The sequence below is a fragment of the Leucoraja erinacea genome, unplaced genomic scaffold (assembly GCF_028641065.1).
Source record: "Leucoraja erinacea ecotype New England unplaced genomic scaffold, Leri_hhj_1 Leri_1030S, whole genome shotgun sequence".
In the NCBI taxonomy this organism is placed as follows: domain Eukaryota; kingdom Metazoa; phylum Chordata; class Chondrichthyes; order Rajiformes; family Rajidae; genus Leucoraja; species Leucoraja erinaceus.
This window is the reverse complement of record NW_026575265.1, coordinates 7,165-33,379: the sequence shown is the minus strand read 5'-3', so window position 1 is coordinate 33,379 and position 26,215 is coordinate 7,165. Positions and strand designations below refer to the sequence as shown.

At 47.4% G+C, this 26,215-nt stretch overlaps 1 protein-coding gene across 1 annotated transcript; it reads right to left on the bottom strand.

The window, feature by feature from the left end:
• Positions 1 to 11,298: 11,298 nt before the first annotated feature.
• LOC129715135 (anoctamin-3-like) lies at positions 11,299 to 25,896 on the bottom strand. Its single transcript, XM_055665003.1, has 4 exons — positions 24,930 to 25,896; positions 16,256 to 16,336; positions 14,930 to 15,035; positions 11,299 to 12,236 (listed from the first exon to the last, which is right to left on the bottom strand). The coding sequence occupies exons 1-4, from the start codon at positions 25,040 to 25,042 to the stop codon at positions 12,057 to 12,059; spliced, it is 480 nt and encodes a 159-aa protein (XP_055520978.1). The 5' UTR covers positions 25,043 to 25,896; the 3' UTR covers positions 11,299 to 12,056.
• Positions 25,897 to 26,215: the final 319 nt, after the last annotated feature.

The following is a 26,215-nucleotide window of genomic DNA, read 5'->3' as shown; positions in this document are numbered from 1 at the left end:
TAATAAGCTAGTGAAAATTCAGATTTATAGTCTGACCAAAGCTGCAACAAAGTGCTGTACAACACTAATCATTGACAAAAAAGTTAATACACACCAAAAATAACAATCAAAAGAAATAGTAAGAAAAGACATGTAAAATAAAGAAACATCAAAAACACCACAAACAGAAGCAAAGCCTCAGGCATGGTCAAAAGCCAGGGAGTACAAATGCGTTTTAACACTGGATTTGAAGATGGACAGTGAGGGGGCCTGTCTGATGTGCAGCGGCAGGGTGTTCCAGAGTGCCGGAGCAGCAACAGAGAAGGCTCTATCCCCTCTGAGCCTCCGACTAGACCTCGGTACCTCCAGGAGCAGCTGACCAGCTGACCTGAGGGACCGGGCAGGAGTGTATGGGTGGAGCAGCTCAGAGAGGTAAGGCGGGGCGAGCCCATTCAGAGATTTAAAAACAAATAACAGTAACTTAAAATGAACCCGAAAGTGCACCGGGAGCCAGTGTAGGGAGGCCAGAATTGGCGATATGTGCTCCCTCTTTCGAGTCCCTGTTAAAAGGCGAGCAGCAGCATTCTGAACCAACTGGAGACGAGCCAGTGAAGAACGAGCAACACCAAAATAGAGTGAGAAATAGATAAAGAACAATGAATGAAAGATATGAAGAAGAAGGGTCTCGACACGAAACGTCACCCATTCCTTCTCTCCAGAGATGCTGCCTGTCCCGCTGAGTTACTCCAGCGTTTTGTGTCTACTCCATAGTGCTGCGTTGTAACTTGCCCAATATGCAGGTTGAGCTGGGGGTTGGACTGACTTGGATTGTTTTCTCTGGAACGCCAGGGGTTGTGGCGAGACCTGATCGAAGTATATTCATCTCCGTGGATTGTCACCTTGTCGTGATGGAGAGGCTTGTGTGGACCTGAGATCCTGAGAGCGATGCCGTCTGTAGCTACGCTCCTGGTAGGGCCACCCATGGCGGTAAGGTCGAGGGGGAGGTCTCTGACAAAGAGCGATCCAACCAAGACCTCAACGGTGGAACAGGCGGAGGACGATGGCTGACCTTAGTGGAGCGGCACAACGGCTGGGAAGGCGGATGAAGGCTGCAGCAGTAAAGGGTCTCCGGTCGTCTTGGACTCCATGCCACTGGATCCTGACACAGATCTGTCAAGGACCGTCTGTGCACCAGTCTCCCCACGTTAAACAAAGTCACGCACAGGCGTCCTCCATGAGAGGACAGTCATACTCGTTTCGAGTGACCATCGATGATGAGAGGTGTAGATAGGGTAGAACCTACCCTGGAACTGCACTGCACCATTATGCCCCCCCATTTCCCCATCCCCCCTCCTCCTACACCGCCTCCTCTATATTAATGATCTGGACGAGGGAATTGAATGCAATATCTCCAAGTTTGCGGATGACACTAAGCTGGGGGGCAGTGTTAGCTGTGAGGAGGATGCTAGGAGACTGCAAGGTGACTTGGATAGGCTGGGTGAGTGGGCAAATGCATGGCAGATGCAGTTTAATGTGGATAAATGTGAGGTTATCCACTTTGATGGCAAAAATAGGAAAGTAGACTATTATCTGAATGGTGGCCGATTAGGAAAAGGGGAGGTGCAACGAGACCTGGGTGTCATGGTACACCAGTCATTGAAAGTAGGCATGCAGGTGCAGCAGGCAGTGAAGAAGGCGAATGGTATGTTAGCTTTCATAGCAAAAGGATTTGAGTCTAGGAGCAGGGAGGTTCTACTGCAGTTGTACAGGGGTCTTGGTGAGACCACACCTGGAGTATTGCGTACAGTTTTGGTCTCCTAATCTGAGGAAAGACATTCTTGCCATAGAGGGAGTGCAGAGAAGGTTCACCAGACTGATTCCTGGGATGTCAGGACTGTCTTATGAAGAAAGACTGGATAGACTTGGTTTATACTCTCTAGAATTTAGGAGATTGAGAGGGGATCTTATAGAAACTTACAAAATTCTTAAGGGGTTGGACAGGCTTGATGCAGGAAGATTGTTCCCGAAGGTTCACCAGACTGATTCCTGGGATGTCAGGACTTCCATATGAAGAAAGACTGGATACACTCGGCTTGTACTCGCTAGAATTTAGAAGATTGAGGGGGGATCTTATAGAAACTTACTGAAGTGAACAAAAGGCAGTGAGTTCCATCCCTACTCCGAAGGTCTGACTTTCTCCGGCACTCCATTCCCCAATGGGGACATGAGCTATCGATCGACCGGCTGCCTGGATGGCCAATCTGTTGGGAAAAGCAGAACCAAAACATGTAATAAATCTGTACGCAGATGATCGATCCAGTTCTGGCTGAGATTTACTCTAGTTTAAGATACAGCGTGGAAACAGGCCCTTCGGCCCACCGTGTCCGCACCGACCAGCGATCCCCGCACACTCACACTATCCCACACACACTAGGGACAATTTACAATCTTTACCGAAGCCAATTAACCTACAAACCAGCAGGTCTTTGGGAGTGTGGGAGGAAACCGGGGCACCCTGGAGAAAACCCTCGCAGGCCACAGGGAGAACGTGCAAACTCCACACAGACGGCAGCCGGTGAGAATCTTACCTGGGTCTCTGGAGCTAGTGGGACAACAGGTCTACCCGCTGCGCCACTGTGCCAAACCCCTCCACCCCACCCCCTACCCCCTCGAAGAACTTCGGACACAGATCAGACGATAGATAACGCTGGGATCTTTAATTATCTGACTCACCTCTCCGTGCGTGAGTAAGATTCATTATAGTTGTACAGGATCGTCATGGCACGAACTCCAGGTGGCATCTCCTGCATAAAGTACTGAACCCTTCTCATTTCAACTTCCATATAAATGCCCTTGTAGTTTAGTCTAGAGATACAACGTGGAAACAGGCCCTTCGGCCCACCGAGCCCGTGCCGGCCATCGACCACCCCGTACACTAACATTATCCTACCCACACTAGGGACAATTTACAATTCACAGAAGCCAATTAGCCTCCAAACCTGCACGTCTTTGGAGTGTGGGAGGAAACCGGAGTGCCTGGAGAAATCCCACGCAGGTCACGGGGAGAATGTACAAACTCCGTACAGACAGCACCCGTAGTCGGGATGGAACGGGGGTCTCTGGCGCTGTGAGGAGGCAACTCTACCGCTGCGCCACCGTGCCGCCCTTGCCTTCGAGATCAAAGCCATCTATCGCGGTAAAATTCTCCAGCGCTGGACCTGGTTCGCTGGAGTTAACTCTAACACCAAGGGTTCCCTTGTAGGTGACTCCCTTCCCCCTTCTCCCCATCCCTCTCCACATAAATGCCTCACACTTCTTGCCTGGTCATCGCTGGTCTTTACCCACCCGTTGCCAATCGACCACCAGTATCCACCTATCACTCGCCAGGTTTTGTCCCAGTCCAACTATAATCTGTTACATCTTTCTCCCCCCCCCCTTCCCCCCCCCCCCCCCCCCCCTCCCCCCCCCCCCCTTCCCCCCTCCCCCCTCACAAACCCATAGGTGCACGTCTTTGGGATGTGGGAGGAAACAGAAGTGGTTACAAGGAGAACATGCAAACTCCACGCTGCCAGCACCCGAGGTCAGGATCGATCCCGGGTCTCTGGCGCTGAGAGGCAGCGGAACTACCACCTGCACCCGTACCGTGATCATTCCCATTGCACAAACTGCGTGGCACTCAATGAATACAGACAATGAAGTGCAGACAATTATTCATTTAATGAAAATCCTGATATCCAAATTTGTATAGTACAGCCAATACAGTTTTTACATGTAAATCTTACAAAATTAAACACAGCATTTTAAATATTACATTACAGGCCCAAGCAAGTATCAATGAATGCTTAATGTCTATTTTATGCTTCAGGTTTTTTAAATGTACATGCACACGCAATCATGCCTGCACACTCACACTCACATGCGCACACACACATGGTGCACACATATGCACACGCACGCATGCACGCAAAAGCACACGTATGGTGCACACACACATACACACGCAAACACACGCATGGCGCACACACATGTGCACACACATACGCACACGCGCACGCACGCATGCGCACGCACACACACATGCACGCACACGCACACACATGCACGTGCACACACACACATACGCACACGCACACACACATGCACGTAAACACGCACATTCACACACACACATACACACGCGCACACACACACGCACACGTATGCACACACATACACACACACACACACGCACACATACACACACACACACACACACACACACACACACACACGTAAAAGGTTGTATGTTCATCGTTTCAGGCAAGTCAGTGTAAACTGGTTGTTGAACATTAAAACATAACTTGTCCAAAAATAAAGCCTCACAGAGTAATAATCTCACATTTTCCGCAGAACAGGAGTTTGTTACAGTCGAACAAGATCTTGGTTCTTGGACTCTTGATCGAGACACAAATACTATAAACGCTGAGTCAGGGTGAGAAACTGTGCTGGAAGGGATATACGTTAAATTAGCAAACGCCATTACATTCAACAGCGGGTGTGGGAATCACAGTCGGCAACTTCAGCACCAGTTTCAGTATTGATCTCAGCACTGCCACGTCGTAACGAAATAACTATGTCAAAACATGCGACAACTTCCGGGAACTGAAAAATAAAAACTCAAAATGATTCGGTCTCCGAACCGAATCAGCAACCATTCGCTGCAAGCTTTATTTCAGAAATGAGCTGGCTATCAATCATCATATCAGTAGCAAAACGTGTAAATACACATGCAGCATGGTGTTATTCAGTAATACAAAATACAGAGCAATTTAGCTGTCAAAATATATCTGGGCCTTAACTGCAGTATTATTTGACAATCATTCAGCAAGGGTTCCTGAGAACAGAGTACATTCCTTTAAATTGTAAACTGCATTCTGAACGACCACCGAGATGAATTCCAATGACGGACAGTGTGACGTTTGGTTGGGGAGTTAATTACAGCTACATTTGATCTGTAAGAAGAGGGGCTGATTGAGTGCCACCTGTTAAGTTGCTTTGTAGTTCCTCTAGCTGGGACATTCTTTCCAGCTGACGCTATCTCTTTGACCCCAAATATCTTAAATCGACTGCCCGCCCGCCCGCCCGACTCAGCTTGTATTCACTGGAGTTTAGAAGAATGAGGGGCAAATCTTATCGAAACATTATAAAAGGACTGGACAAGCTAGATGCAGGAAAAATGTTCCCAATGTTGGGCGAGTCCAGAACCAGGGGCCACACACACAGTCTTAGAATAAAGGGGAGGTCATTTAAGACTGAGGTGAGAAAAAAACGTTTTCACCCAGAGAGTTGTGAATTTATGGAATTCCCTGCCACGGATGGCAGTGGAGGCCAAATCACTGGATGGATTTAAGAGAGAGTTAGATAGAGTTCGAGGGGCTAGTGGAGTCAAGGGATATGGGGAGAAGGCAGGCACGGGTTATTGATAGGGGGCGATCAGTCATGATCACAATGAATGGCGATGCTGGCTCAAAGGGCCGAATGGCCTCCTCTTGCACCTGTTTTCCATGTTCCTATGTTACTCTTAAAGACATGCGATAGACACCACAAAATGCTGGAGTAACTCAGCGGGACAGGCAGCATCTCTGGATGGAAGGAATGGGTGACGTTTCGGGTCGAGACCCTTCTTCTTAATATCTTTCATTCATTGTTCTTTATCTCTCTACATCACCGTCTCTATCTCTCGTTTCCCGTATCCTTAACCAGATTGAAGAAGGGTCCTCGACCTGAAATGTCACCCGTTCCTTCTCTCCAGAGATGCAGCTTTTTTGCGTCTGTCTTTGGTTTAAAGCAGCTTCTGCAGTTCCTCCCTGCCCGGCATCTCTGGAAAGAAGGATGGGTCGACGTTTCGGGTCGAGACCCTTCGTTAATTTTGGGCATTGGGAACACTATAAAATGTTCAGAGTTTATAAAGGCAGCATGGAAGCAGGTCCCTCTCTCCACAATCTCCTACACTGCAATAATGTCTGAGTGGTACGGGAGTCAGGGGTTATGGGGAGAAGGCAGGAGAATGGGGTTGAGAGGGAGAGTTAGATCAGCCATGATTGACAATAGACAATAGAGAATAGGTGCAGGAGTAGGCCATTTGGCCCTTCGAGCCAGCACTGCCATTCACCGTGATCATGGCTGATCATCCCCAATCAGTACCCCGTTCCTGCCTTCTCCCCATATCTCACTGACTCCGCTGTCTTTAAGAGCCCTACCTAGCTCTCTCTTGAAAGCATCCAGAGAACCTGCCACCACCGCCCTCTGAGGCAGAGGATGGTGGAGTAGACTTGATGGGCCGAATGGCCTAATTCTGCTCGTAGTACTTATGAACATGTTTGTATGGTCTTTATCAACATTATTAAAATATGAGCATGACTTTTACATTGATATTGCTAATATTACTAATGTTATTAATTGGCTTATAATATTTCTCCAACATTTACTATGATCAGAAATACAGCATGGAGATAGCTTCAGATAACTATCAAAGAAATGTTTCTCACTGTGAGAGTCTACCGTTTTAGGTTTTTAGTTTTGGAGATACAACATGGAAACAGGCCCTTCGGCCCACCCAGTCCATGCCAACCATCGATCACCTGTTGACACCCGTTCTATGTAATCCCCCATTCTCATCCGCTCCCTACACAGTAAGGGGCAATTTACAGAGGGTCAGATTAGCCCACCGACCTGCCTGTGTTTGGCACATATCCCTCTAAACCCATCCTATCAAACGTACCAGTCCAAATGTCTCTTAAATGTTGCGATAGCTGGATAGGGAGTGCTATTGAGGGAGTGCAGCGTATGTTTACAAGGTTAATTCCCGGGATGGCGGGACTGTCATATGCTGAGAGAATGGAGCGGCTGGGCTTGTACACTCTGGAGTTTAGAAGGATGAGAGGCGATCTCATTGAAACATATAAGATTGTTAAGGGTTTGGACACGCTAGAGGCAGGAAACATGTTCCCGATGTTGGGGGAGTCCAGAACCAGGGGCCACAGTTTAAGAATAAGGGGTAAGCCATTTAGAACAGAGATGAGGAATCACTTTTTCTCACAGAGAGTTGTGAGACTGTGGAATTCTCTGCCTCAGAGGGCGGTGGAGGCCGGTTCTCTGGATACTTTCAAGAGAGAGCTAGATAGGGCTCTAAAAGATAGCGGAGTCAGGGGATATGGGGAGAAGGCAGGAACGGGGTACTGATTGGGGATGATCAGCCATGATCACATTGAATGGTGGTGCTGGCTCGAAGGGCCGAATGGCCTACTCCTGCACCTATTGTGTATTGTCAATGCAAACTACCTGAAGTTACCTGTGAAGAAAAAGGATAGGTGACGTTTCGAGTCGGGACCCAAAGGGTCCCGACCCGAAACGTTACCTATCCTTTTTGTAACATAGATGCTGCCTGACCCGCTGAGTTACTCCAGCACTCTGTGAAACGTCACCTATCCATGTTCTCCACAGATGCCGCCTGACCCGCTGAGTTACTTGCCTCAACTACTTCCTCCAGCAGCTTGGCGGAGGAACTGGCCGCTTACAGAACCGGTGAGGAAACATCATCAACCTAAGCATAGTTTATCGAGATTGTACAAAAGCCCAAAATCCTCCCATTTGTAAAATTTCACTGCATTTCCTGTGGACTTAAGAAGAAAAACAGGTGAGCTAGGTGGATTATTTCTTCTTATGGATTCTAAATTTAATTTCCAAGTTGTACCTTGTCAATCATTTTCTTCTGACCCAATTTTCGACGTATATATGGGATCGTAAAGCACATGTGGGTATTAATCAGTTGGGCAAATTCACAATGGACATATTCAGAACAGGTCCGTCTTTCCACTGCCCATTGGTACTTGGCTGTAAAGCACGGGTGGATGGAACTGATATCTCACAATGCAAGGGTAGATCCTGTAACAACCCATAAACCAAAGACAGACATAAAAAATGCTGGAGTAACTCAGCGGGTCAGGCAGCATCTCTGGAGAACATGGATAGGTGACGTTTCACAGAGTGCTGGAGTAACTCAGCGGGTCAGGCAGCATCTGTGGAGAAAAGGAATGGGTGACGTTTCGGGTCGAGACCCTTCTTCAGACTGATGTGGAGATGGGGGAGGGGCGGGAACCCGCCCCTCCCCCACCTCCACATCAGTCTGAAGAAGGGTCTCGACGTCAGTCTGAAGAAGGGTCGTCAGGTAGGCATCGTGGCATTTACACTAGCAACCCAGCCACTTCTCTGCCGGAGATGAGAACAAAAGTGGACACAGAGTGCTGGAGTAACTCAGCGGGTCAGGCAGCATCTGTGGAGAACATGGATAGGTGACGTTTCACAGAGTGCTGGAGTAACTCAGCGGGTCAGGCAGCATCTCTGGAGAGAAGGAATGGGTGACGTTTCGGGTCGAGACCCGTCTTCAGACTGAGGGTTAGGGGAGAGGGAGACACAGAGATAAGGAAGGGTACAAAGAGATTACAGGGTGTGAAAAGGACAAATCAAAGCAGACGATGATGAAAGGAAATGGAGAACGGTTCATCGTTGGCTGGGGGAGAAGGTGACAATGAGGCGGACAAACAGTAAAATTAATCAGGAGGACAGTGAAAGTTGTCTCTAGTCTCCCACTCCCCTGACTCTCAGTCTGAAGAAGGGGGACCTTATATCCCCCCCTCTTCAGGGGGGAAGGATGAGGGGGAATCTTGTAGAAACATATAAAATTATAAAAGGACCGGACAAGCTCGATGCAGGAAAAATGTTCCCAATGTTGGGCGAGTCCAGAACCAGGGGCCACAGTCTTAGAATAAAGGGGAGGCCATTTAAGACTGAGTTGAGAAAAAACTTTTTCACCCAGAGAGTTGTGAATTTGTGGAATTCCCTGCCACAGAGGGCAGTGGAGGCCAAATCACTGGATGGATTTAAGAGAGAGTTAGATAGAGCTCTGGGGGCTAGTGGAATCAAGGGATACGGGGAGAAGGCAGGCACGGGTAATTGATAGGGGATGATCAGCCGTGATCAGAATGAATGGCGGTGCTGGCTCGAAGGGCCGAATGGCCTCCTCCTGCACCTATTTTCTATGTTTCTATGTTTCTAAGAAGGGTCCCGACCCGAAACGTCACCCATTCCTTCTCTCCAGAGATGCCGCCTGTCCCGCCCGCTGAGTTCCTCCAGCATTTTGTATCTATCTTCGGTATAAACCAACACCTGCAGTTCCTTTCTGCTCATCCAATAAATCAGTTGCATTGGCATCTTTACTCACAAGTGGTGTAACCAACAACTGAAATTGTTCAGAAAGATTCATCGTAAACGCAAAATCTGATACTTCGAGCAGTGAGAAAATATATCATTTTACACACACACGGGGCGTGGAATCTATGGTGAGGGTACATAAGAAAGTAAAACATCATATCATTGTTAATAACAATGCCTAGCTCATGACTGCAATCATGATATCTAAGTGCATTGTCTTTATTTTTGTAGACCCATTTACAGAAAAAGGCATTTATTTGAGGACATTTCTAACAATTATACATCCAAGCAACAGGTATCTTTTGGGATCAAAATACTGGGGTTAAGGTGTCCAGATTCCTATAATACATAAGGCCGATCAGTGACATACAATCCTTCGAACTGCATAGTAAACAATTTAATTGCACTGAACATCTACTGATCAAACGTGCCAATGGAAAAATCAATGTCTTTAAGGACTATGCAACCAGCGATTCATCCAAATTCATTGCATTATATAAACCGTTGCGTTATTTTAATTCGGCATTGATTTTGGAGATAAGATAAGATAAGACCTTCTGGAATGATGGTGGATAGTCACCTCCTTAAAATTTGATTTGGTAGTCTTATAACAGACCTTTAAAATCCATGAGCCTTTCAGAAGTGGAATCCCAATATAGCCTATCCAAACCTTCATCCAGTATAAACTATCTGTTAACTCTGTAAATCACAGGCCATTTACAGCGGAGATATAATCAAATCAGGAAACATGCCACAGAGTGACTATTGATATATATGTGTGTAACTCTGCACATCACAACATACGTTGGCTGAGGAAAGGCGCAGGTGCAACATGCAAAAGAGCTCGCACATTCCAACACCCTTAAAGCGGGAAAATGGAGGTCCGAATATTTTCAACCAAGCCGGGAATAAAAAGTCGTTATAAAGAGAGCAAAAGTCTCAAATGTAAACTCTCCTGCGCTCAAGACTAGGTACGAACTGCGTCTGGGCAGGTCTCACAGCATCTACCTGCTCCGACCAGCATTCAGAGAAAAAGCAGAGGCCACACAAGGTCACTTGAAACAAACATCCCACCGATGTTGGCTGCAGCGTGGCGGGCTACGCTAGGAACTCTGTACTTCTCATCCCGTTTGGTCATCTCGATGGGGTTCAGGCAGTGGGCAATTAATTGCATTATTTCCTGCGCATTGTACGTCACTTACAGTTATGTATCGAGCTGCCTGGGTTTAACGCCTCAAACCACCGTGCGTTAAAAAACGAACCATAATATGAGCAGCTGACTGCACGCTTGCAGTGCTGAGCAGAACCGGTGATCGATCAGTCACGGGCAGGAGTTGGATGAGGTGTGATGCACATCCTTGTTTGCCACTGAATACATTGCAGTCCTCATCCCTTCCCCCTCCCAAAGCCGACGGCTAAATGCATTTACATGCACCAAACTTCATCGGAGACTGAAGATAATGTAACAAGACTGTGCGGAGATTTACTCATCTTTGTAACACTGTTTGGCCATTTTGCCATTCATTAAACAAGTGGACAGCTATTACAGTCCCCACTAAAATCAAAGGCACAGCGGAAAACAAAAATAGAGAAGCCAAATCAAAGGTCTGAGGGAAAAATAATTTGTAAACTTACTCTGATAACCGATAGGTCACGTTAGCTTTTGCCGTTTTAACTTTTGAATAAAATAGCTAAAATTCTGGCCGTGATTTAGGATTTTTGATCAGCTGAGTACGTTTGTGGACATTCAGCGCAGGGCCCGCTAACTACTTTGTGCCTCCGCTCATTTATCTCCTCTTGGCTTTTTAGTTTCTGAGACACGGCCTTTGGCCGACCGAGTCCACGCCAACCATCGATCACCGTGACCACCCCACTCCCCGATTGGCAGATGGGCCAAATGAACTACAAACCCACACGTCTTTGGGACGTGGGAGGAAACCGCTGCACCCGGAGGAAACCCACGCAGTCCCAGGGAAAAGGTGCAAACTCCACACCGGCAGCGCCCAGAGTCGGGATCGAACCCGGGTCTCTGGCATCGTGAGGCAGTGGCTGTACCGGCTGCGCCACTGTTCCATATCACTCTGCACAGAGAATCAAGTATTCTTGGAACGGCATTTCCCTGATACTTGGCACGGAGTTCTTGATTTAATAGTTTACTATTTGTCTCGTTCACAGATTGCGTTGGTGTATAGGGCAAACGAGGAGCAAACGTCAGTATCTTGCCAGGGATCGGCTCTGAGATCACACTGGGGAGAACATGCAAACTCCACGCAGGCAGTGCCTGAGGTCAGGATCGAACCGGGGCGGGGGTGGGGGGGGGAGATGTCTGACCACTGCGCCTCTGTGCCACGATGCAGGACAGGCTCGGCAAAGCAACGTGAGGCGCTCGAAACTGCGTAGAATCTGTCAATCTCCACCTTAAACAAACGGGTCCAGCCTAGAAAATAGACATCTTGCTCTTTGGTAAAAATGGGCCAACCAAACCTGACCAGCGAAATTGCATTCATCTCCTTGTGGCAATTCTCGAAAATAAAATCAAACACCGAAATTGTCACGTGGTTTCCTGAACGACCAATCTTGCAGACTTAAAATCCAAAATCATTTAGCACTCAACGCTTTGATCTTTTGATAACATGCATTTGAGGTCTTTATAAAAGTTTACGTATATTTTTATATACATATATAGATATATATAGATAGATATATATATATATATTATATATATATAAGACATTTAAAAAAACTTGCAAGAACTTGTGCAGCTTAGCTGACGGCTCCATAGCAGTACAGTCCCATGGCAATGATGTGGTCAGTTTGCATTCGTCATGTTAAGGCCATTCATGGTATCGGCTGCCGCTCCGCTTCCTCTCCTTCTGCAGGTGTTCCAGTTCCGCCTCGTACATCATCTCCTGCACCAGGTACTTCTCCCGACGCATCCGGTCACACAGGTCCTTGGGCATGTCGGGGATCAGGTAGGCGATGAAGGCCTTGAAGCCAAACACAAAATGCTGAAATGGAAGGAAAAGGATGAAATGGGGCCACAGAAGTGGCACGGCGTGGAAACACAGGCCCTGCGGCCCCAAACTTGCCCACGTCGGCCAAACGTAACCCCCATCTGCACTACTCCAACCTGCCCACGTTTGGCCAATATAGAAACGTAGAAAATAGGTGCAGGAGTAGAGGCCATTCGGCCCTTAGAGCCAGCACCGCCATTCAATATGGTCATGGCTGATCATCCAACTTTATCCAATTAAGGATAAGAGGGAAGTCTTTTAGGACTGAGATGAGAAAATCATTTTTTACACAGAGAGTGGTGAATCTGCCACAGAGGGTAGTTGAGGCCAGTTCATTGGCTATATTCAAGAGGGAGTTAGATGTGGCCCTTGTGGCTAAATGGATCAGGGGGTATGGAGAGAAGGCAGGGATGGGATACTGAGTTGGATGATCAGCCATGATCATATTGAAGGGCCGAATGGCCTACTCCTGCATCTATTTTCTATGTTTCTAACTCAGTATCCTGTACCTGCCTTCTCTCCATACCCCCTGATCCCTTTAGCCACAAGGGCCACATCTAACTCCCTGTCTTAACTTTTCCTGATCTATCTAGCCCTCTTGGTGGGACTGTCATATGCTGGGAGAATGGAGCGGCTGGGCTTGTATACTCTGGAGTTTAGAAGGATGAGAGGGGATCTTATTGAAACATATAAGATTATTAAGGGTTTGGACACGCTAGATGCAGGAAACATGTTCCCCATGTTGGGGGAGTCCAGAACCAGGGGCTCACACAGTTTAAGAATAAGGGGTAAGCCATTTAGAACAGAGAAGAGGAAACACTTTTTCAAACAGAGAGTTGTGAGTCTGTGGAATTCTCTGCCTCAGGCCGGTGGAGGCCGGTTCTCTGGATACTTTCAAGAGAGAGCTAGATAGGGCTCTTAAAGATAGTGGAGTCAGGGGCTATGAGTCAGGAGAAGGCAAGAATGTGGTACCGATTGGGGATGATCAGCCATGATCACATTGAATGGTGGTGCTGGCTCGAAGGGCCGAATGTCCTACTCCTGCACCTATTGTCTAAATGTCTGTTAAATTATGTTATAAGTACCTGCCTCAACCACTGGCACATCATTAGATAAACATTTCCTGTCTATGTACCTGTCCAAATGCTGTTATAGTACCTGCCCCAACTAATAAACCATTGATGGAGTCATAGAGCCCTACAGCACTGTGAAAACAGGCCCTTCAGCCCAACTCTTCCATGCTGTCCAAGTTGCCCTAACTAAGTTAGTCGTATTTGCCCTTGTTTGGTCCATATCCCTCTCAACCTTTTCCAAACCATGTACCTGTCCTTTGTTTAAGAGGGAACTGCAGATGCTGGAGAATCGAAGGTTACACAAAAAAGCTGGAGAAACTCAGCGGGTGCAGCAGCATCTATGGAGCGAAGGAAATAGGCAACGTTTCGGGCTGAAACCCTTCTTCAGCTGAGTTTCTCCAGCTTTTTTGTGTAACCATGTACCTGTCCTAATGTCTTTTAAATGCCTCAGCTACTGTGTGTTAGTACTGTATATATATATATATATATATATATATATATATATATATATATATGTGTGTCACCACACAGATTATGCTTGGTGCATGTTCCTTATATCACTCATACTGCTGATCTGCTGAATGCATGGAGATGAAAGCACTTAGTGTTACCTCCGCAGAGGTGCTAATAAAAGACTATGGATTCTAATCACTATGTGTGAGTCTGATCATTTCAACAGCTCGTTCCATGCACCCACCACTGTTTATGTGGATAAAGTTGCCTTTAGGTGAGAGGGGGAAAGTGTCAATGTTGTGCCAGGCAGGGTGTTACACAGAGGGTGGTGAATGTGTGGAATACGCTGCCATGGGTGGTGGTGAAAGCAGATATGATGGCGGCTTTTAGGTAGGTACATGGATATTCAGGGGATGGTGGGATATGGATTATACACAGACAGGTGGGATTTGTTTATTTTGGCATTGGGTTCAGCACAGACCTTGTGGGCCGAAGGGCCTGTTGCTATGCAGTACTACTTAGTTTAGTTTAGTTACTGTGATGTCTGTACAGAGTTTGTACCTTTTCCCCGTGACATGCGCGGGTTTTCTCCGAGATCTTCGGTTTCCTCCCACACTCCAAAGACGTGCAGGTTTGTAGGTTAATTGGTTTGGTGTAAATGTGAAATTGTCCCGAGTGTGTGTAGGATAGTGTTAGTGTGCGGGGATCGCTGGTCGGTGCGGACTCGGTGGGCCGAAGGGCCTGTTTCCGTGCTGTATCTCTGTACATGGTGGCACAGCGGTAGAGTTCCTGCCTTACAGCGCTTGCAACACGGGAGACCCGGGTTCGATCCCGACCACGGGTGCTGTCTGTACGGTGTCTGTACGTTCTCCCCGTGACACACGCGGGCTTTCTCTGAGATCTTCAGTTTCCTCCCACACTCCAAAGACGTGCAGGTTTGTAGGTTAATTAGCTTGGGTTTGTATACTTGGTGTAAGTGTAAATTGTCCCCAGTGTGTGTAAGATAGTGTTAGCGTACAGGGAGCGCGGGTCGGCACGGACTCGGTGGGCCGAAGGGCCTGTTTCCGCGCCGTATCTCTACACTACACTAAACTAAACTAACCTGCTATTGTTTCCTCAGCACAAGCTCCATGTTGCGGAAATGTGAATTGTGGCACTGACCTCAAACACGATGATGAAAGCCAATCGCGCAGCCAGGACGTGCCAGAACTGTAGCGTGACCTCGTACCGGTTAGGATCCCACGGAGGAGCCCGGTAATCTCTGTACCTTGAGGTTAAAAAGTAGAAAGACACTGTCAGCTTCCACAAGAGTCAAAATGGTGGCTGCAGGAGGTTACAACGTAACACGGTGTAAGGCGCAGCGGGTGGAGCCGCTGCCTCACGGTGCCGGAGAGCCGGGCTCCGTCCACGAGGAGCAGTGTTACGTTTCGTTTCACTTCAAACAGATCTTTATTTCAGCAGGCGCGTTTGGCCGTAAACCTTTACACAATGTAATATACAGACTATAGGTTCATTCTATCCCCACACACAGGGGCAGTGTTTAAGCAGATATATTTATACCCCAATAATCAGCGATTCAGCAATACTCTATCTTACTGAGCCTCTTGCTTCTTAAGATTGACAGCGACTGAATAACGAAATATCTGTAGCCTCCTTTTGCTACGGTATTTAATTTAATCCACATGTTTAATCGATAATGCTTTATTATTAATGTTTAATGTTTTATGTGTCATTCCTAACTTTCACTGTGTGTCATGTTGTCACTTGTGGGTGGAGCACCAAGGCAAATTCCTTGTATGTGAATACTTGGCCAATAAACGTATTCATTCATCCAGACCGCTGATACTGGCTGGGTGCGTGGAGTTTGCACGTTCTCCTTGGGACCTGCGTGGCTTTCCCCCACATTCTAACGTTCAGGTTGCAGGTTAAGATGGACACAACACGACGGAGTAACTCAGCGGGCCAAAGTTACTTTACAATTCACTATAGTTTTTTGAGCCTGTCTTCAGTTTCTTTGTACCCTTCCATATCTCGGTCGGTGTCTCCTTCTCCATTCTCCCCCTCTACCCTCTCCTACTCTTCCCCCTCCCCCTTCCCCCATCATCTCCCCCCCCCACCCCCTCCCCCTTCCCTCTCCCTGTCTCCCTTCTCCCCTTCCCCATCTCCCCCCTCACCTCTCCCCTCTGCCCATCCCCCTCTCCCCCTTTCCTCATCTCCCCCCCCCTCTCTCCCCCCCCCTCTCCGCCTCTTCCCTCTCCCCCTCCCACCTCTCTCCCTCTCCCCACTCCCCCTTTCCCTTCTCCACCTCTCCCCCTCCCCCTCCCCCTTCTCCTCACCCCCCACTCCCCTGACTCTCAGTCTGAAGAAGGGTCTCGACCAGAAACGTCACCCATTGCTTCTCTCCAGAGACGCTGCCGGTCCCGCTGAGCTACTCCAGCATTTTGTGCCTGTCTGTCTGATACTGAACTAAAGACAGGTGCTGCTTACCTGCAGTAGCCAGTGTCGTGAGTACCAAACTCACTCTTGTTGAAATAAGCCAGGCTTTCACTGACATAACCTGTCAAACACCTGAAAGAAAAATAAATGTCACTTTTCCGTGAAGAAGAACATTATTCCCTTATCATGTATCTACACACTGTAAATAGACCAATTGTAATCACGTCCATGTTATAGGAGTAGCATTAGGGCCATTCGGCCCATCGAGTCCACTCCGCCATTCAATCACGGCTGATCTCTGCCTCCTAATCCCGTTTTCCTGCCTTCTCCCCATAACCCTTGACACACGTACTAATCAAGAATTTATCTCTGCCTTAAAAATATCCACTGACTTGGCCTCCACATGAGTTCCACAGATGAACTACCCTCTGACTAAAGAAGTTCCCCCTCACCTCCTTTCTAAAAGAGCGCCCTTTAATTCTGAGGCTGTGACCTCTGGTCCTAGACTCTCCCACCAGTGGAAACATCCTTTCCACATCCACCCTATCCAGGCCTTTCATTATTCTGTACATTTCAATGAGGTCCCCCCCTCAACCTTCTAAACTCCAGCGGGTACAGGCCCAGTGCCGTCAAACGCTCAACAGATGCTAACCCACTCATTCCTGGAATCATTCTTGTAAACCTCCTCTCCAGAGCCCGCACACCCTTCCCCAGATACGGTGCCCAAAGTTGCTCTCATCATGTTACTCTTGTAATCAGGTACAGTCTTTCCACCGATAACATGCAACATAAGCTTTCCAATAGACAATAGGTGCAGGAGTAGGCCATTCGGCCCTTCGAGCCAGCACCGCCATTTAATGCGATCACGGCTGATCATCCCCAATCAGTACCACGTTCCTGCCTTCTCTCCATATCCCCTGACTCCGCTATCTTTAAGAGCCCTATCTAGCTCTCTCTTGAAAGCATCCAGAGAACCGGCCTCCACCGCCCTCTGAGGCAGAGAATTCCACAAACTCACCACTCTCAGTGTGAAAAAGTGTTTCCTCGTCTCCGTTCTAAACAGCTTACCCCTTATTCTTAAATTCTTTCCACTCTACCCCAGTACAGGTGACAATAAACTAATCTAATTATGTTTTAAATCACAAGTTTTAAATGCTGAAAGGATTAAATCCTTCACAATGTTGTCCCTTCACATGCTTGACAATTACTTATGCTGATTGGTAAACAGGAATCATGTACAAATCCCTTTAAAAATGTGGCTGGACAAATGTTTCAAGTAAATTATTATTTTATGTTCAACTAATCCAAGCCCTTCTCTCCGAGTGTAATGAATATCTCTGCTCAGCCATTAGATACATCTTGTTGATTCACCTTCACCGTGGATTGTACTCCATTTGTCCAATCTCACTAATGTGTTTGAACATAGGCCAAGCTAACATCACTGCGTGAAAGATTCAAACGCAGAGCATCTTCGGTCTGAAGAAGGGTCCCGACCAGAAACGTCACCTATCCATGTTCTCCACAGATGCCGCCTGACCCGCAGAGTTACTCCAGAACAGAACGTCACTCCACATTTTAAGTCCAGTAGCAGGTTTGTCTTATGATAATGATACAGGATAGAACAGACCAGTAGTAATAGATATTTGTTCATTGCTATCTAACCTCTGGGCTACGGAGTTAAGCACCTCACAAATCTACAAGGGTGTCATAGAAACATAGAAACATAGACAATAGGTGCAGGATTAGGCCATTCAGCCCTTCGAGCCTGCACCACCATCAATATGATCATGGCTGATCATCCAACTCAGTATCCCATCCATGCCTTCTCTCCATACCCCCTGATCCCTTTAGCCACAAGGGCCACATCTAACTCCCTCTTAAATATAGCCAATGAACTGTGGCCTCAACTGCCCTCTGTGGCAGAGAGTTCCAGAGATTCACCACTCTCTGTGTAACATTTTTTTTTCTCATCTCGGTCCTAAAGGATTTCCCCTTTATCCTTAAACTGTGACCCCTTGGTCTGGACTTCCCCAACATCAGGAACAATCTTCCTGCATCTAGCCTGTCCAACCCCTTAAGAATTTTGTAAGTTTCTATAAGATCCTCCCTCAATCTTCTAAATTCTAGCAAGTACAAGCCGAGTCTATCCAGTCTTTCTTCATATGAAAGTCCTGACATCCCAGGAATCAGTCTGGTGAACCTTCTCTGTACTCCCTCTATGGCAATTATGAGATTCCCCATGCAAGACCAACTCTTTTCATCAACCGACTCCAACTGGTCCAGAACGCAGCCGCCCGACTCATCACCCACACCAAATCCTGGCATCACATCACTCCAGTCCTCAAACAACTTCACTGGCTTCCCATCTCCCACCGGATCAACTACAAAATCCTGGTCCTCACCTACAAAGCCCTCCACCATCTGGCCCCCCCATATCTCACTGACCTCCTCTCCCCCTACCAACCCTCACGGTCCCTCAGATCCACATCAGCCGGTCTCCTCTCCATCCACAAGTCCAACCTCCACAGTTTTGGGGACAGAGCCTTCTCCAGGGCAGCTCCCAGGCTCTGGAACTCCCTCCCCCAACTGATCCGCAATTCCGTGTCCCTCACCATCTTCCAGTCCCGCCTCAAGACCCATCTCTTCACCTCTGCCTATCCTTAGCCCCACGTCCCCCTCTCTTTTCATCTGTGCATTAATTGCCTCATAATGTGTTTTTTTATTGAATTCTGTCTATTTTGTGTACTAGTCATGTCTCTACTATTTATTTCATTTCCCTTACATGTTTTTCCTCTACCTGCTAAATTTTTGTAAGGTGTCCTTGGGACTCTTGAAAGGCGCCCATAAATAAAATTTATTATTATTATTTTCTTACACACGTTTACACGGGATACAGATTGATCACTATTTTTTGGCTTGCCATGTAAACTGAATGTCATTATTCTGAGCAAATTTCCCATGTTGCCATAGAGGGAGTGCAGAGAAGGTTCACCAGACTGATTCCTGGGATGTCAGGACTGTCTTATGAAGAAAGACTGGAAAGACTTGGTTTATACTCTCTAGAATTTAGGAGATTGAGAGGGGATCTTATAGAAACTTACAAAATTCTTAAGGGGTTGGACAGGCTAGATGCAGGAAGATTGTTCCCGATGATGGGGAAGTCCAGGACAAGGGGTCACAGCTTTAGGATAAGGGGGAAATCCTTTAGAACCGAGATGAGGAGAACTTTTTTCACACAGAGAGTGGTGAATCTCTGGAACTCTCTGCCACAGAGGGTAGTTGAGGCCACACAGTTCATTGGCTATATTTAAGAGGGAGTTAGATGTGGCCCTTGTGGCTAAGGGGATCAGGGGGTATGGAGAGAAGGCAGGTACGGGATACTGAGTTGGATGATCAGCCATGATCATATTGAATGGCGGTGCAGGCTCGAAGGGCCGAATGGCCTACTCCTGCACCTAATTTCTATGTTTCTATGTTTCTATGTTTCTATGTTCACACGTGTTTAAGGTCGGCACGGTGGCGCAGCGGTAGAGTTGCTGCCTCACAGCGCCAGAGACCCGGGGTTCCATCGTGACTACGGATGCTGTCTGTACGGTATGGTTCTAACCCGTGGCCACGTAGGCTTTCTCCAGTTTCCTCAAACACTCCAAAGACGCGCAGGTTTGCAGGTTAATTGGCTTCAGTAAATTGTCTCTAGTGTGTGTAGGGCAGAACAAGTGTACGTACGGGACGATCGCGGGTCGGTGCGGATGCGATAGGCTGAAGGGCCTGTAACTCTAGAATTTTACTTCGGAGTCACGTGAGTGATTCCGTGAAGACCCCAGCTCCAGTGCGCATGCGGCTTTATCGCACAGCGTGCAGAACGCGGCAGCCAGCGGGAGTCGGGCTAGCTCCCGCATCCAAGGACGAGAGGTAAGTACTTACCTTAATCGGGCCTTGTGGTTTTTGCTCCAGCGGGAGCAAAGTGAGGCATGGTGAGCGGGCCCCGTTTCGACTCCAGCGTGGGGCCGACAGTGACGGGGAAAAGGTGCCACCCGGACCGCTAACGCTGCGGACCGCTGCTAGGAGCTGCGCTAATGCCGGTCCGCTGAACAGCTGTTCCGTACAGCCGTGGACCGGCGGGAAATTTTAAAAACCCGACCGGCAGCCCTGCAGACTCCTGACCAGGAGAATCACCGCCCGGGAACCGCCACAACGCCGCCTGGAAAACGGCAGGCAGCCTCTACATACAGGTAAGGGGAAATCTTACCAATTTACAGGTTCTACAGGAGCCATCTTCCTCCAAGCTGGAACAGGTTGGAGACAGCAAAAATGAGTATGTCTGTCTCCCCAAGCCAGAGGAGGTCATGAAGTTCACCTCCAGGAGAAGGACTGCCTGCCCAACTCCACACGAGGGTCCTTATCTGGGAGGCAGCCACCGGTAGCGGTGGAGCTATTTCCATGCTCCCGCTCACTCGACACCGAGCCGCTCCCTGTGCCGCCGGTGTAAAGGGGCACTGGCTGAATGCCAAGGGAGCTGACTCCTACCCCAGTGCTATTGCACTAGCCATCTCCCTTGTCGAGGGATTGATGCAACAGCGGAGTGGAGTGCTTTGCCTCCTCCCATTTAGCGCATCCTTTATGCTCCTTTTTTAAGGGCTAAGGAGGCCAGGGCTGGGCTGGCTAAGCGCTGGGCAGGCGGACGAGAACAGCAGTATGCCAGGGGAGCAGGATCAGGAAGAGCCACTGGGTGTCATGGGCCACTACATGGCTCCTCCACGCGACCATCTTCCCAACAAAAGCCCTGCAGGAACAGGCCTTTCCAGAGGCAAATCCGCAGGTAGCTGGGTCTCGTAGACTCACAGACAAGCAGCGAATTCTACAGAAGGTCAAGATGTTACCACCTTTGCTCGCCTTTGGTGCTGACGCCTAAGATGTTCCCATATTTGGGATACTCGACTGAACGATGGTGCATATAGACCTGCCCGCAACCCCGAATATATGGGGCTATGCAAACCGCTGCTGCGGGGAAGAGGGAGCAGGCTATGGGACGAGCAGGACATCACATCCAACACCCAGCTGGCAGCACCCCTCGGCATCCACCAGCAATATCAAACAAGGACTGGTGAAAGCCTGGTGACCGCTGCAGATCCCCCATAGTTCTTTTTAGACGGGGCCCAGAGCGGAGCCGTGGGAAAATGCGCCGCCCCACCGACAGCACCAGCATACCAGCAAACTACGCCTTCATGAAAAACAACAAGCATGGAGGTAGGTAGTCTGGTTCCTCCCAGTTTACACTAAAACAAGGGTGTTCTACTAAACTGCATGGGGAGTGGGCTAAGCATGGGATGCTGTCACAAATAACCAAAATATACTCAACAGCATTAGAGGATAAAAACGAATTCAAATTGGGCATTTTACTGCCAGTTCAGCAATGCGCCCAAAGGGCTGTTTCTCCCCTCTAAGAAAAGAGAAGTGAGAAGGCAAGCTGAACTAAACAGGCACATTACTAAACGGATTGGAATTTGTATCGAATATATTCACCAAAACTATAAAAGATGATGAATGTAGCATCATCATTGATCTAATATCACTAAATAAATCTGTTGAGTATATCCACTTTAAGATGGAGGTGGAGTTTTGTCACTGCCAGACATCTGATCTCCCTAGGATACCTATGGGGAGCATTGATATGGGAGATGCTAACTATCTTATACCATACACTAGGATCATTATAGATACCTAAATATATTTACCTGGATCATGGATATCCCGGTTAGGGCAACCATGGGAGCATATAGCATTTCATATGGTCTAAACCTCCGCCCTAAACTATTAAAAATGGCCATGAAAATATTAAGAAAACAAGCATAATCATGGCACATATTGGATGATATCCTCATATTAGGGGAAACAAAGGAATTAGCTGTGGAGCAGTTCTAGCTACGAAACAGCTCCCTAAAGCTGAGGTTCATCCCACGCCCAGATAAACCAGAATTGAAGCGTTACTACCAAGGATTATCTGGGCTTCAATAACAATTCCGTCCATATGACTGTTACTTTGCCAAGACACTTGGGTCACTATAATCAAATCATGAATGTACCCACTGAAGCTATATCACAATTAAGGTGGTGGGCAGACATATATTTGGCATAGTTTTCAGCCCTATTATCATCACCAATCCCAACTTGGTTATTTTTAAAAACCAATGCCAGTACTTTAGGCTGGGGAGCAACTAAACTCCATATCCAGCACAGGTAACAGATGGACCAAGTCACAAACATCGTTACTACATATACCGGGCATCAAATTCTTGGGATTGGTGATCGCCTATTGGGCTAAAAAGCATATGCATTTCAAATGCAGCACGTACATATGTGGTTACGGATTGATAATACTATGGTGGTGGCTTATATCAACCATATGGGGAGCATAATAATCATTATTGTGCAACAAATTGGTCAAACAAATCTGGCAATGGTGTGTCAAAAGACATTTTAACTATCAGCTGCCTATGTCCTAGGAAGCTAGAACACAGTGGGAGACACCATGTCACGGGGTACAATTTATGATTACATTGAATAGATGTCATAACCCAAAATATCTGCTAAATTTATTAAGCAGTTTGAAAGCCAGATATCAATTTGGTTGCACAAGACGGAATCACCAGTAACCCATGTATGTGACTTAGGAACCAGATTAGAGGCAGCAGCGATAGATGCCTATACGCTGGAAGGGGGAATTTCTGCTTTGCCTTCCTCCCTTCTGCCTCATCAGTCGGGCACTTCGCAATACAGATGGGATCTGTCTCCGAGATATTGAACGTGCCCGACCGGCCTACAGCCATGGTTCCCAGTTCATCACGACACGGTGGGCGAGTCACCTATGGATTTCCCTAGTGGACCATGGTTGCTGACTCAACCCAGTATCAGGCATAAGCCACCCATGCCAGGGAAACATCAAACTCCTGGGTGCAGGTTTTGAATAGACCTTACCAGGGACTGGGATTATCCAAAGGAACCATTACCACCATGTCGGCATCCCTGCGAACAGTCACTAAAAGCTAACATGGGTAAAATACTGCCACGACGCAGGGACAACGAACTATTCAACCACTGACGTATTGGAGTTCCTGGAACATCTACACCATGACTAAAAGGTGAGTTACAGTGCCGTAAATACAGCATGGAGCGCCTTATCTGCTTATCTAAAACCGCATGTCAGCAGAAGCATGGGATCCCATCCACTGAAGGTAAACTTATGAAGGGCAACTATAATATAAGCCCCAAACACCCAGGTATATACCCATGTATGGGATATTGGTGTGATATTGACATACCTCAGAGAATGGCACCAGCCAGATCCCTCAGCTTGCTTAATCTGTGTTTTAAAAAAGGCTCATGCTTATGGCTCTCGTACACGCTCAAAGAGTCCGGTCACTCCATAAACTAGACTGGATACATGGTGATTACCCCAGACGCATCAAGTTCATATTTAGGTCTGGTAAAATCTAACTCGCAGGTATATGGATTCGGCACGAACTAGCAGGGTCGAGATCGCCTGTGTTTTCCGTGCTGTAGTCGTTATATGGCTATATGGACCAGGAACGCCCGATTCACTGGTGGGATTCCGGGCCTACCCACCAGAGTCCAGGTTGAGTGTGGTGACCCATCTACTACTATATATAGACACAACCCACTATCTTAGAGGGAGAGGAAAGCCTATGGGTCAACCACAGTAACCCAAAACGGGGTACGAGCCAAACCACTCCAAGGTGGCTCAAACAGGTACTGAAAGCTGCCGGAATAGATAATAATACATTTAATCCCATTCCACTAGGGCAGCATTGGTATCAGCGGCTGAACGAATGGACATCCCGGTTGACCACATTTTCAATACAGCAGAATGGTCAAGGGAACCGCGTTCAGAACATTTTTTATTATTATAAACCGTTGATAAACCTGATTTAATTGCAGGAGAATATTACAAACTGCAATATTAATTTAAGCTCAGAGGAGCTCTTTTATGTTGTTATTGTTAACAAATACCTTTCTGTTTCTTTTGAAAGCAGATCCACTGGTTGATTACGATAACACTTCCTCCCTCATAAACTTCGGCAGTGAGTGAAATAAAAACTGTTACACGGTTTGAAATCACAGACCTTTGAAGTCTTCACGGAATCACTCACGTGACTCCGAAGTAAAATAGTAAGATTAAACGAGTACTTACCAGTACGAAGTTTGATCTGTATTTTATGAGGAGTTACGGTGAGGGATTAAGTGCCCGCCGCTCCCACCCTCATTATACAGATCAAGCTAATAAACTGATGTCTCGTGATCTTTACTATCTTACTTCAAATATTGTGTCTATTCTGTGATTTCACACCGCTGCTTCGAAGTATGCCGCATGCGCACTGGAGCTGGGGTCTTCACTTAATCCCTCACCGTAACTCCTCATAAAATACAGATCAAACTTCGTACTGGTAAGTACTCGTTTAATCTTACTATTAAAAACTAAACTAAAAACAAAGTTTGCAACTAAACTTGCAAAAAAAGCCAAGGTTTGGGCCACAGGGGCCTGTTTCCCTGCTAGTATGACTATCGCGAAGTGCTGGAGTAACTCAGCGGGTCAGGCAGCATCTCTGGAGAACATGGATAGGTGAGATTTTGGGTCGGGAGCCTTCTTCAGATTAACGACAGACTATAATGGTGCAATTGTGTGTAGGAATACAAGATGTTGCAGTACTTATCATCAGAGTATCCCTGGTTCGCACAAGGTCCGTACTTATACGTGTACACAAATCGAGGGATGTAGTCGGAGGTGATGGCAATGACAAAGGCGTTGGTGATCACGGCCATGACACCGATTCCTTCCAGGATCCCGTACCAGTTTCCTAGCAAAGAAAAACAACATCAGTCTCGGAAAAGCAGGAAACAAAATCTGCAACCAATGGACTGAGAAGAGCTGAGGTGTAAATAACAGGTCGGAGAACAGGTTGCTCATTACAGACAAGAGCTAAACTGGTGATGCAGGAGCAGGGAACTGCAGATGTTGGTTGGCAAAAGAAGGCACAGAGTGCTGGAGTAACTCAGTGGGTCAGTCAGCATCTCTGGACAATAGACAATAGGTGCAGGAGTAGGCCTTTTGGCCCTTCGAGCCAGCACCGCCATTCAATGTGATCATGGCTGATCATCCCCAATCAGTAACCCGTTCCTGCCTTCTCCCCATATCCCCTGACTCCGCTATCTTTAAGAGCCCTATCTAGCTCTCTCTTGAAAGTATCCAGAGAACCGGCCTCCACCGCCCTCTGAGGCAGAGAATTCCACAGTCTCACAACTCTCTGTGAGAAAAAGTGATTCCTCATCTCTGTTCTAAATGGCTTACCCCTTATTCTTAAACTGTGGCCCCTGGTTCTGGACTCCCCCAACATCGGGAACATGTTTCCTGCCTCTAGCGTGTCCAAACCCTTAACAATCTTATATGTTTCAATGAGATCTTCTCTCATCCTTCTAAACTCCAGAGTATAGAAGTCCAGCTGCTCCATTCTCTCAGCATATGACAGTCCCGCCATCCCGGGAATTAACCTTGTAAACCTCCGCTGCACTCCCTCAATAGCAAGAATGTCCTTCCTCAAATTAGGGGACCAAAACTGCACACAATACTCCAGGTGTGGTCGCACTAGGGCTCTGTACAACTGCAGGAGGACTTTGCTCCTATATTCGACTCCTCTCGTTATAAAGGCTAACATGCCAATCACTTTCTTCACTGCCTGCTGTACCTGCATGCTTACTTTCATGAACAAGGACCCCCAGATCCCGTTGTACTTCCCCTTTTCCCAACTTGATGCCATTTAGATAGTAATCTGCCTTCCTGTTTTACCTCACATTTATCCACATTAAACTTCATCTGCCATGCATCTGCCCACTCCCCCAACCTGTCCAAGTCACCCTGCATTCTCATAGCATCCTCCTCACAGTTCACACTGCCACCCAGCTTTGTGACATCTGCAAACTTGCTAATGTTACTTTGAA